General features: G+C 42.7%; 1 protein-coding gene across 1 annotated transcript; it reads left to right on the top strand.

The window, feature by feature from the left end:
* The first annotated feature begins 322 nt into the window (after positions 1–322).
* On the top strand, positions 323–17,718 carry naaladl1 (N-acetylated alpha-linked acidic dipeptidase like 1). Its single transcript, XM_010889470.5, has 19 exons — positions 323–763; positions 2,964–3,136; positions 10,329–10,450; positions 11,092–11,211; positions 11,361–11,553; positions 11,788–11,881; positions 12,054–12,158; positions 12,275–12,360; positions 12,694–12,813; positions 12,913–12,998; positions 13,337–13,400; positions 13,657–13,724; positions 14,083–14,174; positions 14,377–14,470; positions 14,574–14,655; positions 14,890–15,063; positions 15,158–15,245; positions 15,344–15,436; positions 15,644–17,718. The coding sequence occupies exons 1-19, from the start codon at positions 567–569 to the stop codon at positions 15,819–15,821; spliced, it is 2,229 nt and encodes a 742-aa protein (XP_010887772.2). The 5' UTR covers positions 323–566; the 3' UTR covers positions 15,822–17,718.
* The last annotated feature ends 219 nt before the right edge of the window (positions 17,719–17,937 follow it).

Below are 17,937 nucleotides of genomic sequence, written 5' to 3'. Positions count from 1 at the left end.
CACCCGTTGCCAATGCTGACAGTTAGTACAGTCAAATATCAGTGTTTCAAGTGCCACTGTATCTTGCTTTGGGAAGAAACTTTGATAAAAATTTACTGAGCTTCAAGTTACCACATATTTTGTAACATTGCTCCTTTAAGATGAAGGCTTGTGTTAAACAATGTTTTTCAATAACAAGACATATTAGTGTTTAGAGTGACAGTGGATTTTACAAGTGGCTTCATGGTTTTGCAACTGAATTCCCTACATGAGAATCACTTGTTTGCGTTTCAAAGTCCATCCTCTCAGCAAACCATAAATCAGTAAACCTGACAGTGATACACTGGCATGGATTTAAAAGCGGTATGGGTTAAGCAGAAAGGGAACCACAGATCACTGCAGACATCATCTCTCAGGGATCAGAACAAGAACAGAATTTACAGATGTGAAGAAGGGAAAATAACTATTCTTTGATCCTGAGGCAAAAAATGCTAACTTGACTTCAAAAGTCAATGAAAAGGAATAAAGCCACCAAACCAGGGCTGGAATAGGATATTGACACGCTCACTCACTGGACCAGGGGGACCATGCTGAAGAAGCTGCTGCTGGGTGGACTGGGGGCAGCCCTGGTCCTGACTGCAGGCATCCTGCTGGGGCACTTTGGCATCCAGAGGGGCTCGACCATACCCGGCTGGATACAGGATGTGACCCAGGATGTAGACGAGGACCTCATCCAGAGGTTCATTTCTGAGGTGGACAACGTGGAGATACAGGAGAACCTCAGGTCAGGTGATGGTAAACAAGTTTGGGTTCTGATTCCAATTCAATTCCAGCACATTCAAAGGCTACTTTGAATTGACCCCAAAGCCGCTGGGCATTGCAATGTGGTGGTTCTCAAACATCCTCTGGCGATGCCTAGCCATCCAGGAATTTGGTTGTAGCCCTGAACTAGCTCACCTGATTTAAGCACTTAAGGGTTAGATGATTGGCTGACAAGTTGATTCGGGTGTGCCAGCTCTGAAAAACATCTAATGATGTGGCTGGGTGACCCTATGACAGGTTTGCTGGCAGTCTTGTCTGTGATCTCTTCTGTTGACCTATATTACAATATTTATTTCTAATTGGAAGAAGCAGGTTAGGGTCATGGGGCATGTACAGGCATGTACAGCTGAAGTCAGAAGTTTACATACACTTAGGTTCAACCACTCCGCAGATATCAAGCTTAATTTTTGCCGGATCCAAACGGGAGCTCCGGATCCGGCAAAAATTAAGCACTGCTTATAATTCACTATATCACAATTCCAGTGGGTCAGAAGTTAACATAGATTAGATTTTGATTGGCACTAACTGGAGGAAACATTTAATAAATCAATCAAATGTATTTATAAAGCCCTTTTTACATCAGCAGTTGTCACAAAGTGCTTTTACAAAACACCCGGCCTTAAACCCCAAGGAGCAAACAACAGTAGTGTTGAATTTCAGTGGCTAGGAAAAACTCACTAAGAAGGCCGAAATTTAGGAAGATACTTTGAGAGTACCCAGGCTCTGAGGGGTAACCAGTCCTCTTCTGGCTGTGCCAGGTGAACATATTAAGAGTACAAATTGTAATAACTAATAAATGCATGTGGGAGGACAGGGACAACACGGGGGACAGGGACAGGGACAACACGGGGGAGGGGGAGGTGTCAGCACAGTGGCAGCTGAATTCGTCAGGTATCATCTTGATCTGCAACACAACCAGGAGGACTTTGGACAGGGATAAAAACAGGTCTTTTAAGCCAGGTACTCCTCATGTGTGTGCCAGGACCTCATGTCCTCCTAAGTATAAAACGGCAGGAGACAGGGAAAAATTTAGAAAATGCATTCCTTTTATCTACAAGGATTTATAGTAGAGAAGGAGAACTGACCCTACTCCCCCAGCACAATAATAAAGCAGCATAAGACCTTGGGACTGAGACACAGGGATTTACCGTCCCATCCCGTCCCATAAACCAGCAACAAATTGGTACAATTCAACATATACAATAAAATGAACATCAAATTCTTGGTGCTATGTTGATTGTGCTGTTTAAAAGCTTGGAAAAGTCCAGAAAATTATATCATGGCTTTAGAAGATTCAAGTACACCTCCAATTGACACCTCCAATTGACATCATGGAGTCAATTAGAGGTGTACTTGTGGATGTATTTCACGACCTACCTTCAAACTCAGTGCCTCTTTGCTTAACATCATGGAAAATCAAAAGAAATCAGCCAAGACCTCAGAAGTCTGGTTCGTCCTTGGGAACAATTTCCAAGCACCTGAAGGTATCACATTCATCTGTACAAACAATAGGATGCAAGTATAAACACCATGGGACCACTCAGAAAGGAGACCCGTTCTGTCTCCTAGAAATAAACATACTTTGGTGCAAAAAAATTTGGTGCAAATCAATGCCAGAACAATAGCAAAGGACTTTCTGAAGTTGCTGGAGAAAACAGTTAAAAGATTATCTATATCTACAGTAAAAGGTGTCTTATATTGACCCTTATGTCCTATATCGACATCATCTGAAAGGCCGCTCAGCAAGGAAGAAGCCATTGCTCATGGGGACAAAGATTGTACAATTTGAAGAAATGTCCTCTGGTCAAGACATCAGACAGGAAGGTCATGGTTCTTCCAAAGGAACAATGACCTTAACCACACTTCCAAAGTAATAAAAGCTGAAATCAATAATTCTCTCTACTATTATTCTGACGTTTCACATTCTTAAAATAAAGTGGTGATCCTAACTAACCTAAGAAAAGGAATTATTACTTGTGAACAATTCCTGACATTTAAATGTATTTGGCCAAGGTGTATGTAAACCTCAGACTTCTACTGTATGTGTAATTTATAAATGGCATGTAAATAAATGACAAACGCAACAACGCAGTCACAGATCCCCTAGCAGCGCGTCTCATGTTGGTCTCTCATGTCGGCCCACTGCGTTCCTCCGTCTCCAGGGAGCTGACCAAAGTGCCCCACATGGCGACTACGGCCGGAGATGAGAGGACTGTTCAGTACATGCTGAAGAGATGGCAGGACCCAGACACGGGTTTGGACCGGGCCTGGAGGGAGGAGTACCTGGTCTATCTGTCCTTCCCCGACCCCAAAACCCCCAACAAGGTCACAGTGGGTGAGTTGGGGCCTCAGGGGATCTCAGGGGGGTACAGGTTGAATTGGATACATCCAGTTGATCTTCGTAAGACACTGTGTGCTGAGGTATATTCATTGATTGTGGTTTATCCTATTATCTGTCTGCTATGTGGTGTGGTTAATGTTGTATGGTGTTGTGGAAATTTCTTTACTCAGTGAGAATACATTGTATAAAGGATAGAGTCCCACTGTTAAGATAGGTACAGGAATGTGTGGGACCTGGTATTTGCATAGGGGACATCTATTGTCTGTCCAGATGCAGATCAATGGGTTTTAGGACAGGATAGGAGAAGATATACAACAGGGGGAGTAAGGCCAGTTTGCCCCTTTGGGTAAACATTATTGCAGGAAGGATAAGGTGGGGGAAGATAGCATTTGACGTGTGTGATAGAACAAAGGGAAAGGTGTTTGATTGACATGAAACAGATGGCAGCATCTTACCACACCCCTTCTTCCTATGTAATAAATACTGTCGAAATGATGTTTTTATTTAGAAACTATCCACCGTTACTTTGTAACCTGTATACTTTCTCCTTGCAAGCAAGATTAAAACCGTTTATTGCGCAATTGATTTCTCCTGTCTTACCTACCATTTTCATAGAACTTTGGAATTTTAGAAATTGCCATCACAATTTGGGGGCACGTCCGGGATCCTAATCCTGATCGGTTTCGAGTCCTTTCCTAACAGGTTAACCGTGCACGGCCAGAGAAAGCTCTGGAATTCTAGTATCGTCCAGAAAAGGCTTATCCTTTGACGGGCTGAGAAAGAGTGCCTGACGGGAGCTGTGACTCGTGCTTGATCAGTACAGGTTTCCTGCGGAAATTGAATTTGGAGGCAAGAACGCAATTCGGTCTAAAAACTTAAAGTTGGACTTTATAGTTTAAAATCTGCAGTAAAAGGTTGGACCTTTTTAAAATCTCATTTGTGGGCTGACGAGCTTGACTTCGCTTTCTGGTTGGTTGAGTATAAATTAGATTTACTGGGTAAATCTGAAACATGGGGACGTGCGACAGTAAATCTTTGGCGGTCTCTCGTGTTTACGCTGGACCGGCAAAAATTATCACTGACGTATATGGTGTTTGGACATGTGAACAATGTTTCTTTGAGCGTTATTAGGTTTTCCGGCGACTGGCTTTTTCATTCGGTGATGGATGCGCGGCCTGTCGGGCTGATTGGAGGTAGATGGACGTGGTAACGTATGAAAAGTTGTTTGGAAAGCGTAGGCTACGGTGTGTAGACAGTGTGGAGTATATTGATCTGTGTTGTAGTTTTTTTTTTGCTCAGGTTAGATGGCTCGTTCTCCTCTGATCGCCCGTCACCCCACCCCGCGGAGTTCAGTTGGACCGATAGGTGGGTCTCCTTGGAGGCCCGATCGGGACACTGCATCGTTGGAGTCATAAGCTCTGTGGACTTTTTCGTTGTGAACGTGGAAATGCTGTGGGCCGCTGGAGGCCGTTTTCTGCTCCGCTTTGGAAGTGTTGAGCATGTCTACGAGTTTCAAGAAAAGTTCCAAAAGTGGGGAGTTGTACACACCAGGTGTACACACCCGTAATCTCTTTGGCCTTGCCGCGAGTGATTCAACGGGAACACGCAGGAACGCTGAACCGCCTGAGGGAGGGGTGCGGACGGTCAGACAGGGGACCAGAGGGAGCATCAACCGGTGAGATTGTTCCTTAATACAGTTTTCATATGCTTTAGTAAACAATGTGGTTGATGATTTGATGGCTTTGTGTGAGTATTGCAGTCAGGGCGGCTGTAGTTAGAAACATGTCGTTTTTGTTCCATGTCCTGACACCAATTCCCGTGCAGCAGTTGGACTGCGTGATGGAGTATAGCGTGCTCCTGTATGTGTGTTTGTGAAGTGTGGTGTTTTGGTTAATAGCGACTGTAGTTAGGCCTGACAACCATTCCTATGCTGCTAACCTATTGCGTTGCGATTAGTGCTGGATTATAAGCGGTTGGACTGCTTGAACATCTGCAATTTAGGTTGGACTTAAATATGCAATTGAGATTGGATCTCATACTTTCAGTGCCTGTAGAAGGCTCCTGTAAATTGCCGCAATTGTTGGTCAGCTTATGGTTTGGGTCAGTATGCTACAGAAGTTGTATATGCACGCGCCACTTGTGTTTGTTCTGAATGTGGTTATGGCCCGAGTCAAGGGCATTTGTCATTGTCTGGTTGTGGTCGGTCTAGTAAATGCATTTGTCCATTTTGGTATTCCCTGTGCACGAGGGATCCGATTGGCTGCATTGAGTATTCCTTGATAGAATATTGGATCTCGTTTACCGAGGTTGGTGTTAACTTGGAAGTTTTGTAATAGCAATGTTTCGTCTTGTTTGGAGTGCGTTTGGGCGAACGCTTACATTGCGTTGTTAACATGGTTATTATGCGAGGCCTACTCTTTTGGCCTTTGCCTTTGTGTTGAAATTGAATTTGCCCGATGGCTGGCACACGTGGGAGTGTTAGCCTGCTAACTTAGGTGTTTAAGAGAATATTGTCCGAAATATAATTAGAGGGAGAGCTTAGAAATTGGTATAATGATGATTCTGTGATTTGGTAAAATATGGTTTCGTAATGAGGGGTTAAAATAGTGTTTTCTCTCTCCTTGTATGGAGTGGGATGCAGACCATAACGAAAGTTTTAGTATTAAGATAACATGCTGTTTTCCATGAAGACTGGATTCAGCCAATATAGTCATAGCCTGCAAAAGAGTGTAAAATGACTACGGTCTGTTTATTCCCCAAATAGCCAAAGCCAGTTTATTCCCCGTTTAAATAAACCCGTAAAATTAGACGTCCTATTTTAAATGCTAAATTGAGTTTGGTTAAATAATATAGTTTCTCTTCTATGTATTTACCAACGATAACTGGGATAATACTTGTGTTTTTAAAACCAACGCATGATACTCGTTCATGGAATTTAAATTCTGGAATGGTACGTTTGTGAACAAATAGGGTATTGATGTAAAGGTGTTTAAGGCTACATTGAGTTTCCTTTGGATTTCTTATTGTACCTTGATTATAGTGACGTCATAAATCTGTTTTCTGCCTGGAGTGCCATTCTTAAGAGTTTCTTAATTTCCACCATAATGTTGAGTTTTTGTATAGATAATGATAAGCACATTTTTACAAACTGTGAAAATATTAGATAGGTTGGACTCTAAATCTAAAATCTTCAGTTAACGAACGATGTAGGCTAAATTGAGAGGATGGTCTGGGGACCATAAAGGAACATTTGGCCTTGCTAATGGCTTACCATATATGTGTTGAGCTCAGAGCTTCAGGAAGGGTGGGCAGGTCCACTGGGATGGCTTCCGCCACCCTTAACATTATATCAAGGTAGCATATTACTAAGGGTTAAATTCGAGTGTTCAGCCTGTTCTCACACGTGGTAATTTTACCAACACAAGCATGTTCAGTTTTGGGATGATAAAACATTAAGTGAAAGCAGAATAAGTTTTCCTTTTGGTTGCTTTAATGTTTACATTTATGATTTCGAATCAAATTGTAGTAAGGGGGGAGACCTTGAGTCATCCAACATTGTTAATTGCTAGAACAAATTCGATGTCTTTGCATGAGATATGCATGGAAGTAGCGATTTTGGGTGACCGCCACTATTTTGAATGACGTAGACTTACATCTAAAATTGAGAAAATTCCCTAGAGTTTAGGAGGTAAATTGAGTCATGATGTTGTTGGTCTCAACTTAGTTTGGCCGTTGCTTGGGGAAATGCAAATTTTTATATGCTACTTTGGAAGTTCCTTCACACGAGCGACCGTGTGTGTGGTACAGTTTTTTAATTTCCTTTAAGGATGTTTTTCTTATTTTCGGTTGTTTTGGTTGGATATTCAGTTTGCGACATTTACTGAAAACATGTTAGAATTTTCTTTTCATTTTCGGTCCTATAATGGTTCTGCTTTCAAGCTTGAAGTCATTTTCTGTCTTGAAAGCATGGGGGGATTGTATGAAATGATTATCTATAGTGGAAAAGAGTTGAACTTAGAGTTCAAATGAAAAAGAGATGAACTTAGAGTTCAAAGCAAATTAAATAGGTACTTAAAGAAGTTACGTGAATAATCTAGTTTGTCAAATTGGGTTTTTGAAATGTATGTTTTATGCAAAATCTAACATGGTTATGGTTGAGTGGAATACATCTTGCCATTTTTGAAATGGTTTGGCTAAGCAATGACTAATTTGATGGGTGTGTTACTTTTCAGTTAGTTTAATATTTGATTAGAAGTAATCATATTAATCTTATGCACTATGGAATAAGTGGGTAGAAACGTGCAGGGAGCACATTTTGTTATTCCTTACATGTTTACAAAATTTTGCCATGGTTTAATTGATATTGAGAAAATAATTCTGCATCAAGTTATATTTCTGGTAAACAAGTTGAGAAGTCTTACATAGTCTAAATTGCATAAAGAGAGGTACAGACCCACTGTAGCACTCCACTCTATGACAGTTTGAGATGGATTTTAACTTGTTTGGACTCTTTAGAAGAGAAACAGACATTATCAAAATTGGGTATTCTAATTCTAATTTAAGTTCTGTCCTAGTAAGCAATCATTGGAAAGTTAATGGTGAACAGAGGTTTCTTTGAGGTGAATGAAGAGAAAAAAGGTTGTTTTACTATTGTCAATGCCTGGGGTGTTTCAAGATAACAACAGTGTCCCTTAGTGATAAGGTGACAATCCTCCAAGACCAGGGTCTGTTATCCTTAGGTTAGTAAACCACCCCCCACTCCAGGGAGAGCCCTGTGGTGATAAAGGAGTAAAAAGGGGGGGTCATGATTTATGACAGGATTTCAGTGTGTTTGATGTGCTAGGATAATAAGAAGAAACTTGGAGAATTCACACTGAGTTTCATCTTGTAGAGAAATTAGGCTAAATAACAGTTATGTTAGCTGACCTTCAAGTTGGTGTGAAATGTTTGATTTGAAATAAGGTATTTGGTCCTTTATGTGAAACAATGGGTGAATTTGATTGTAGTTCCGATACAACACAATCAGATGTAAATCATATAGGTGGACTGAGAATTGTTCATGAACTACTATTAGAGAATGGTACTTCAATGTAAGTAAACTATCTTAACTGATGAGTTTTTGGAACAGTAATGAGAAATGTGAAATTGTGTTCTTCTGTTCTTTGTGTTGGTTGTTACACCAACTATATAAGAGAGTGGAATTGTTATTTTGCTACACTAGCAGAACAGAAGCACCAGAGATGTTAATGTTTTAACGATACTGTTATTGATTTCAACCGTTCTAATCTATTTGGAGAAAAGAAGTAGGGAAATATAGGGTTTGAGTGTTTGATAGTGTGTGGTTCTAATGTATCAGCGAGATGCAACAAGCTAACGTGATGGACATATGTGATGATGTACTGTGCAGTTGGAACTAATCTTCTCAAGGATAATTCACACATTCAGATACAGAACACTTGAAAGCGATTCGGCAACAGAGGACTTGCTGGAGCCCAGAGAGAGACTGAGCTTGGCTTAAAAGGACAACTGTGGGGTGGCTGAGGTGAGATGGATCTCACAGACACACAGACAAACTGTCCTACAGCTGAGAGAGGAGTCGACTCTGGAGCGCTGCATGTCTAGGTGCTGCACGTCTACAGGATGCTGAGTTCCTGTGAGCTGGACTGACTTGAGTCCTGCTGGTTCTGCAATGTGATGGAGAAGGCAACCTCCGACCGAGAGGATGGAGGCGTAGGAAAGATCTACTGCACAACATCATGCAACGCTGATTGGGTCCATACCAGGTACATCTCATCTGCTGTCCAGGTAGCTGAGAGAGGAACCTGGGATCGACGACACGCTACACAAGGATTTCAGTGGTGAAAGGTTAGACGCAGTGAATTGAAGTCACTGAGGGAAAAGTGAATTTTCGGGTGCTAGTAACCAGTCACTTTCTACATGGCCTTTAGCTCTAGAACCTTTAGCTAAAACTGGTCATCTTGGAGTTCACAAAGGAGAACACACAGATTCTCCTGGCCTGGCTGATAAAGCAGCTAGAATGGAGACAACAAGAGCTGTGTCTGCATTTGAGCTATGAAGGACAACACCTTGGAATATACATTGGCCTGTCAAAGAAATGGTTCATAACTGACTGTCTGACGTTTGGAAGAGCAGAACATTTGTGATGACTTTGGAAGAACATCCAAATGGAACCATGGAGAGGACTTTTCAGTGAATCGAGCAGTTGGCATGAGAGGACTTTGTAGCAGTGATAAATTGAAGGATGCATTCAGTGATAGGTGTTTATGATGATTTTAACATAAAAGTTTTGCTGTACTATGTTATGATTCTGTATGATGACAATGTGTGATCTTGGATTTTGTACGGAAGGTAATCATCTAGAAGAATGTAAAGGAGGATTCAGACATTTCAGATTTGCTAAGTTCTCTAATCACTAAGGATAATAATATTGACTGGGTCATGTTGTTAAAGAGTACTGTTTTGTTGCAGTCTACATCCTAATGAGTGTACTGTTTAAGGTTTGATACCAAGGTTTGACATGGTATCAAGAGGATGGATTGTTGTGGAAATTTCTTTACTCAGTGAGAATACATTGTATAAAGGATAGAGTCGCACTGTTAAGATAGGTACAGGAATGTGTGGGACCTGGTATTTGCATAGGGGACATCTATTGTCTGTCCAGATGCAGATCAATGGGTTTTAGGACAGGATAGGAGAAGATATACAACAGGGGGAGTAAGGCCAGTTTGCCCCTTTGGGTAAACATTATTGCAGGAAGGATAAGGTGGGGGAAGATAGCATTTGACGTGTGTGATAGAACAAAGGGAAAGGTGTTTGATTGACATGAAACAGATGGCAGCATCTTACCACACCCCTTCTTCCTATGTAATAAATACTGTCGAAATGATGTTTTTATTTAGAAACTATCCACCGTTACTTTGTAACCTGTATACTTTCTCCTTGCAAGCAAGATTAAAACCGTTTATTGCGCAATTGATTTCTCCTGTCTTACCTACCATTTTCATAGAACTTTGGAATTTTAGAAATTGCCATCACAATGGTTAATGTTATGTAATGTTCTGTCTTATGGTCTTATTTCTTGTTAATATGGCTTTGGTAATTGATGATGTTGTTTCTGTTGATACGATTTGGCTGATAAATTCTTACTTCTGTGTGTGATTTGCAGTTAACCCATCGGACACGGTCCTGTACACTGCCAGAGAAAAGGAGAAGGAATACGGCCCAGACCAGAAGGATCCTGACGTGGTCCAGCCCTACGCCGCCTATGCCCCCGCTGGACACCCCAAGGTAAGTCTGGGAGACACCACATCCGTCCTGAACTCACCACATCCGCCCTGAACTCACTACATCCGTCCTGAACTCACCACATCCGTCCTGAACTCACCACATCCGCCCTGAACTCACTACATCCGCCCTGAACTCACCACATCCGCCCTGAACTCACCACATCCGCCCTGAACTCACCACATCCTTCCTGACTCACCACATCTATCCTGACTCACCACATCTATCCTGACTCACCACATCTGTCATGAACTCACCACACCCGTCCTGAGCTCACCACATCTTTAATCCAGTATTAATCAACTTTGGGTTGTATGGCTCCCTGGGAAGGCATCATGTGTAGATGAGCTGATTGGAAAGACACCATGTCCACCATGTTGAGATAATACACAGACAGGCAGGGGGGAGGACAGGACAAACGGAGGGAAAGGTGTCTTTCATTATCTCTGTTTGTACTGAGGATATCAGTTATGTATCCAGTCATATTTTCCTCAGGTCATAAACAATCCTTCCCTTCAAGGCCAGATGGCAATGTGTTTCACTGTTAGCCTGGTCAGATAACGCTTGTTTGTGACATAATAAAGTAATAAGCTACTATAATACAATGTGAAGTCTGACCCTTTTAACGGGATCTCTGTGTTAAGGGGAAACTCGTCTACGCCAACCAAGGGAAACCCAGTGACTACCTGCATCTCAACCAGACCCTGGACCTCAACGGGACCATCGCCATCACCCGATACGGAGGAGAGGGTAGAGCTCAGAAAGTGAGCCCGCCGAACGGGTTGCGAATGCCATTCCATCTGTTTTGCAATGGTCTTTGGTCGGTCAGAGCGACACGCCATGTGAAATGGAGGCTAGTTGGAGTGGAGTTCTGGTGCTGACCGTGGCGCCCCCGGTGTTCTTTTGTTTTCAGGCCATCAACGCAGCTCCGTATGGTGTGATCGGAGTGCTGGTGTACACCGACCCGCGGGACATCAATGACGGCCGGATGTCTGACACCAACGAGACGTACCCCCACTCCTGGTACATGCCCCCCTCGGGGGTGGAGCGGGGATCCTTCAACACCCAGTATGGAGATTTGCTGACACCGTATTTGGCCGCTAAAGGTAACACTGTCTGGTGTCACATTGTAATGCCATCTGGTAATAAACAGTGCATTGTAGACTCGTTAAAAGAAGCGCTGACCTCAGAATCTGCAAACGTTGTCTGAAAAATGTCCTTGACCCCAAAAATAAAACGAACAGCTATTTTGTAACCACACCTTCTAGTTGATTAAGTAAGTACTTTATCTCTTTCCTGTTAGATTGAACAGTTCCCACTTCTGATTCTTCTGCCGCCAGATGACACGTACAGAATATCAATGGCGAAAATCACCGGGATCCCACCCATTCCAACTCAACCAATCGGATTTGAGGATGCCTACGCCCTGATATGGTGGGCCCGGTTGACAGTTGGTCCACTGTGATGTAATCAATGTGTGCAGGGAGATGATTAGTTTCGCTAATGGCTCAGGGGGGAGCCAAACCTTGGGTCACCCAAATGTGATTTAGGTTTCAAGTTCTGAATCCAGCTTGTCGGATTTGATTTAACATCTGTGAGTTTGCAGTGAGTTGGGGGGACGACCTGCCCCCTCTGAATGGCAGGGAGCATTCAACTGCACCTATAACCTTGGGGGACCAGGATTCAAACCAACATCCACCTTTAAAGAGAGGTGGGAAACGGGACATTTCTATGAAGTGCAACCACAGCAAGGTTCTGTGTAAAGTGTATGTTAAACGCTGTGTCACTAACGGAAACACTGTAATGGCCTTTGTGTCTCTGTTCCAGCCAAGTACAGCTGGACATTTATAACCGTGGGGAGATTAAGAACTCCTCCAACGTCATGGGGGTGATACGAGGCAGTGTTGAGCCAGGTGAGAGGAATTCACCACTACCCACACACTACCATGCATCTACATTTAACTACCCACCCACTACCATGCATCTACAGTTAACTACCCACCCACTACCATGCATCTACAATTAACTACCCACCCACTACATTCTGGCCATGATTGGTTACCACACAAGTAAACAATACCAACAAAATGTTCTGTGCAGTGTTAAGACCAAACAGATCTAAACTCTGGTTGGGGCAAGGTTAATTTACATTAAGTCAGCCGACATCCACTAATCGTTAAGCCATCCCCAAAAATGGTCTCTTATGAACATGTTCTAATCTAACTGTCACGCGCTGTGTCCCACAGACAGGTATGTGATATACGGTAACCATAGAGACAGCTGGGTTCACGGAGCGGTCGACCCGAGCAGCGGAACCTCTGTCATGCTGGAGGTCACCAGGGTGCTGGGACGAATGGTCAAGGAGGGTGAGCGAAATCAAAGACATCAGCAGTGGAACAGCGAGAGAGTTCTCCCTATAGTATTCATCACCAGTCCTTCCGTGTGTGTGTGTGTGTGTGTGTTAGGGAAATGGAGGCCTCGGAGGTCTGTTATCTTTGGCAGCTGGGGAGCCGAGGAGTTTGGGTTGATCGGGTCTGCAGAGTACACTGAGGTGAACTAACTGTGTTGAGTGTTACTGATTTAACCTTGACATTCTCAAGGTTCTGGTGTGTTTTGATTGAGATTGTAGGGACAGGAAATGTGAATTATATATTGTGGATTACAACTAGCATATTTTGGGGACATGAGACGCAAAATGGGAAAAATCAAGTCTGAAGCATGCAAGCAAGTTTATTTATATAGCAGAATTCATAAATAGAAGCAATTCAATGTGCTTCACAATGAAAATAAAAATATAAAAACGAAATAGAATAAAAAAGTCGGATTGTTACAATTCTCTAACCACACTCCATAAACCATCCGGCCAATCCTCATCCACTTCCTCTCCAGGAGTATTACAGCAAGCTGAGCGAACGGTCGGTGGCCTACATCAACGTGGACATATCTGTATTTGGTAAGAGACAGCTATGATGGATCAACATACACATATTCATATTTGTTACAGTCATGATGGAGGTTATTACAGCTCATTACTTCACTGTACCCCAACAACTATTAAAGCACTCTTTACAGTGCCCATACAGATCAGTAAATTAATTGTTCAGAAGCTCAGCAGATAAACCACTTCCCGGCATAGTGGGAGTTTGGAGTATCGGTCCTGCCATGTTTAAACGCCAACTTACTCTTACTCGTTTGTGGTTATGCTCTAGCCAACGCCACCCTGAGAGCGTCAGGGTCGCCCTCGGCTCAGAGCGTCATCCTAAAGGCCTCCAAACAGGTGAGGCCTGAGACTCTCCATGTCTCCTGCAACGTTTCAGAAATCTGTTTAAAAGTCATGGAACACTAATGATAATTAATTGGACTTAGCACTTTTTCTATGCGCCCGAAAGTGTTTTACATGGTAAGGATGGTGTGTACCAGAACCCTATGCAAACCTTGGCCGAGGCTTGGGATAGTCCAGTGGTGTAAGCAGGTGGCTCTGTTGCCCAAGTCCGGCTGGAGTGTGGGTCCAAATCTGACTAACTGCTCTCTCAGCAGAGACTCTGTCCGCTATCTTTCACCACCTTCCTGAGAAAATAAAGCATACAATGCCTGAGAGAAAATCAGGGAATATAAGTGTGTTTGTTCTTCTTCAGGTGAAAACACCTGGATCGGAGTCCACATCGGTTTATGACAACTGGATCCGTTACTTCAACCGCACCAGTCCCACCTACGGAGTCATTCCCAAGTGGGTTACGCAAGCCGACTGCCTGTAGTTCTACGGAGCACTGCATCTGTCTCTTACCGTCATGTTCCCATCGTATGGTTTCAGGGGTCTAAATCATCATTTTCTTTCAGGGTCTTTTTTCGAAATCTGTCAGTCGGCTGTTTGTTTCATTGGCAGTCACAGCAGAGGCTTCATTGCTTGTTGTTGTTGTTCTCGTTAACAGTGTAGGCTTCCTGACAGGGGCCGGGAGTGATTACGCCGCCTTCATCCACTTCTTAGGAATCACCTCCATGGACATCTCCTATACCTACGACAGAGTAAGACACGACGCACACACCAGACAGAACCGCCGTTGCATTTTTGTTTTCTTCAGTTAGACGTCTTCTAAGTCTGGTCACTTGGCCGACCTATTTCACCCAGACCAAAACCAGTGCCAGAATATACCCGGCTTACCACACCGCCTACGACACGTTCGACTACTCCTCCAAGTTCATAGATCCAGGTGAGCAGGGGGTGGTTGGGGGGCAGAGGATGACATAACGTAATTAACCTCAATTTATTATTCCTCTTGTGTTACCGTCCTTGTCTTTGTTTCACCTCCCCCAAAACTCTCCTCTTCTCCGATTACCCTGACTGTCTATCAATTTCTTCACCCTCCCTTCTTTCTCTCCTTTCTCTCCCTTTCCCTCTCTTTCTCTCTCTCTCTCTCTTTTCCTTCCTCCTCTTTTCCTCTCAGGGTTCACCAGTCACCAGACGGTTGCCAGGACGGCTGGGAACGTGTTAATGCGATTGGCCGATAGCCTCCTGTTGCCGTTCAACTGCAGTGACTATGCAGAGTCTCTGGAGGCGTACCTTGCTAAAGCCCTGGAGCTGTATACAGAAGGACTGGCAGTCCACAACATCTCCATAGGTGGATACAGACAGAGACAGAAGTGCATTTCTGTTTCTCAGGTTTCTAAGGTCTGTGCTAGGAAACATTTATTAATGTACTCCTTTAACTTCAGAACCATTGAAGAGTGCTGTGAAGACGTTCCGCTCTGCAGCAGCCAGCCTGGACCAGATGATACGAGATTCGGACCTGGCCAATGAGACGTGAGCGATAGTTTGCTAACACACACACACACACACACACACACTTAAAAGTAAAACACATTAATTAACACTAAACATCTGTTTTTGTTCATTCCCAGGCCCTTGAAGGTGCGTGGGATCAATGACCAGCTGATGCTCCTGGACAGGGCCTTCCTGGACCCGACAGCGTTTCCTGATCAATACGGATTCAGGTTGGGGAACTATGTTCCGTCCCACATGATCACACTTAAGGCTGCTTCCTCTCTTCCTGCTACCATCCACCGAACATCATACAGTCCTCCTCTTCCTCACCTATGCTCTACCTCTCCTTCTCTTACACTTTGTTACCTTTTCCTTCTCACTCCCTCTCTCCTTTTCATTTGCTCCCTCCTCTCCTCATCTACTCCTCTCTCCTCCAGACATGTGATCTGGGCCTCCAGTAAGGCCAGTGAGCCCACCTTTCCTGGCCTGGCGGATGCGTATGAACGTGCTGCTTTGTCAGGACTAGACGAGGACTGGGAGGAGGCCCACCGTCAGCTGTCCCTCCTGAGTCAGGCCATCCTGGGCGCCGCCCACACACTGGAGGAGGTCATTTAGGACGGCCCAGGGGAGAGACGTTCGACATGTCATTCTAGTGATTCTATTTCTACGGAAAAGAGATGTTAAACGGAGGCCTTTCTAGTTTGATGCGAGCCATGATACTCGAATGGAGCCACTAAATCACACACAAACCTTAACCTAATCCTAGCTTACCCTAACCATAAACCTACTTCTGTATTCCCTGCCATGCTTGTCAATTATCACAACTCAGCATGGAACACAAGTACAATTCATATCAAATATTTCGGATCATTTCGGATCATGTACTTTTATACCATTTTTGATGACTACTTCACACATCTATTTCTGCACTTGAGCTTGTGCGACATCCATCAACTTTGGTATATGTCCATGAGGTACCCATATTGTTAAACTCAAGTCTTGACAAAATTCTGTTTGACATAATGAGCCAATTGAACTTGCTTGAATATTTTGTCCAGTCCATCAGTGCCACCCTTTGGCCAAAGTGAGACATACTTTACAGATCAGCTAGATTCTTGTCCCTCAGCGTGTTTGTGGTATTTCATCACTTTGATTCAAACAGATCAAGAGACATAAACCGTCATAAACATTTGTATTTTATTGTGCCCCTGTGTGACTGAGCTGCAAGAGCCCGCTTATGTTGAGCCTTGAGATTGTTTTGTACCAATGATTGAGATGTGTACCAATGAGATGTGTACCAATGATTTATATGCAATTGATTGGACAGTTAGGGACACATTCAAACAAGTGTGTGGTATGAGTCCTTAGATAAGTACAATTCCAACAGAAAAGCCTATGATGATGTTAACCCTTTCCAGCCTAAGCGGAATGTTTGATTTCTTATTGGATCAAGACCTGTTGTTGTGTTAATGAGTATAATTTCAGTATGGCCTTATTTAAAAATATAATACATCTTACGCTGAGAAACAGCCCTTTTAAATAATGACATACAATAGGAACCAAGTCAGCGAACTGTTACTGTAATCAGGAAATGTGTATTTTAGACAAACAAATGTTATCTTCCCCAAACAACTGACATTTATACAGCTTCCTAAAGTATTGCTTGTTTTATACGATGTGAACATCTAAAATCAGAATAGAAACACCTGTTACTGTTAAGTTACATCGATTTTAATGATTGATGGTATTTCTCAAAATTCTACAGAATATTTAATGATAAGACTCTTAAGTGGACATATATATATATATATATATTAAACATTTATCAGCATTAAATTCACTTTCAAATATCATTTGGTCTTCCGTATTCTATCAAAAGAGGTAAACAAGTTATAATATTACCAGTGAACTCTGAAAACCTAAAAATAAAACCAATGGTAACAAAGACAGTAGTGTTTCAAAGGTGAACTGCTGAAACACTAATCATGCTAATGAACGATAAACCCGAGAGGATTCCCCATGACTTTATAGCTCAGTTTGTTGAGCGTGTCTTTTGCCATGCAGAGGTAGTGGGTATGATTCTGATGTGGGACTAATTGTCAATTATTTAAAAACTAGGGACACAGAGTTTGCTGATGGCTGACAGTAACCCTGCACCCTTGTTTATTGAAAAAACATCTCCAGAATGAAATAAACCTATAGAATGTGTTGATGTTAGGGAGAAAAAATAAGATTATAATACAATACAATTGCTTACTTCTGGAAAAATCCTATTTAATAAATTGTGGCTGACATAAATATTGTACCTCTTATATTAAAGTGAACTCTCGAATGAAATACAACTTTTTAAATTTCTATTGAGGAAGAAACACTAAACAGAACAAGTTATAAGTAATTTTTGGATAAATCAGTGTTGAATTAATGGGGTATGGATTTTGGCAGAGGGTTTTGGAGCCTCCCTACCTCCCTTCACGCAGCCCAAATTGTCACCTTACCTTATTTGAAAATCAACTTTTTGTATTTGATGAAGTATTGCTCGCTGTCATCAAGCCTAAACTAACAATAGAACAGTAACTACAGTGATGTATTTTGAGAATAATTGTATTTTGTAAGACGCTCAGGATCAACTATTGTTCACGAAGTCATCAGGCGTGCCAGAAATATTTACAAAGCGAGAGCATGTTACATGTCTTTTTAAATATAAAGCAGTCCAAAGTGGCCATCAGGGAGA

This window comes from Esox lucius, chromosome 13 (genome assembly GCF_011004845.1).
Source record: "Esox lucius isolate fEsoLuc1 chromosome 13, fEsoLuc1.pri, whole genome shotgun sequence".
Taxonomy (NCBI): domain Eukaryota; kingdom Metazoa; phylum Chordata; class Actinopteri; order Esociformes; family Esocidae; genus Esox; species Esox lucius.
Note: the sequence above shows the minus strand (reverse complement) of the source record. Positions and strands in the feature narration are given on the sequence as shown.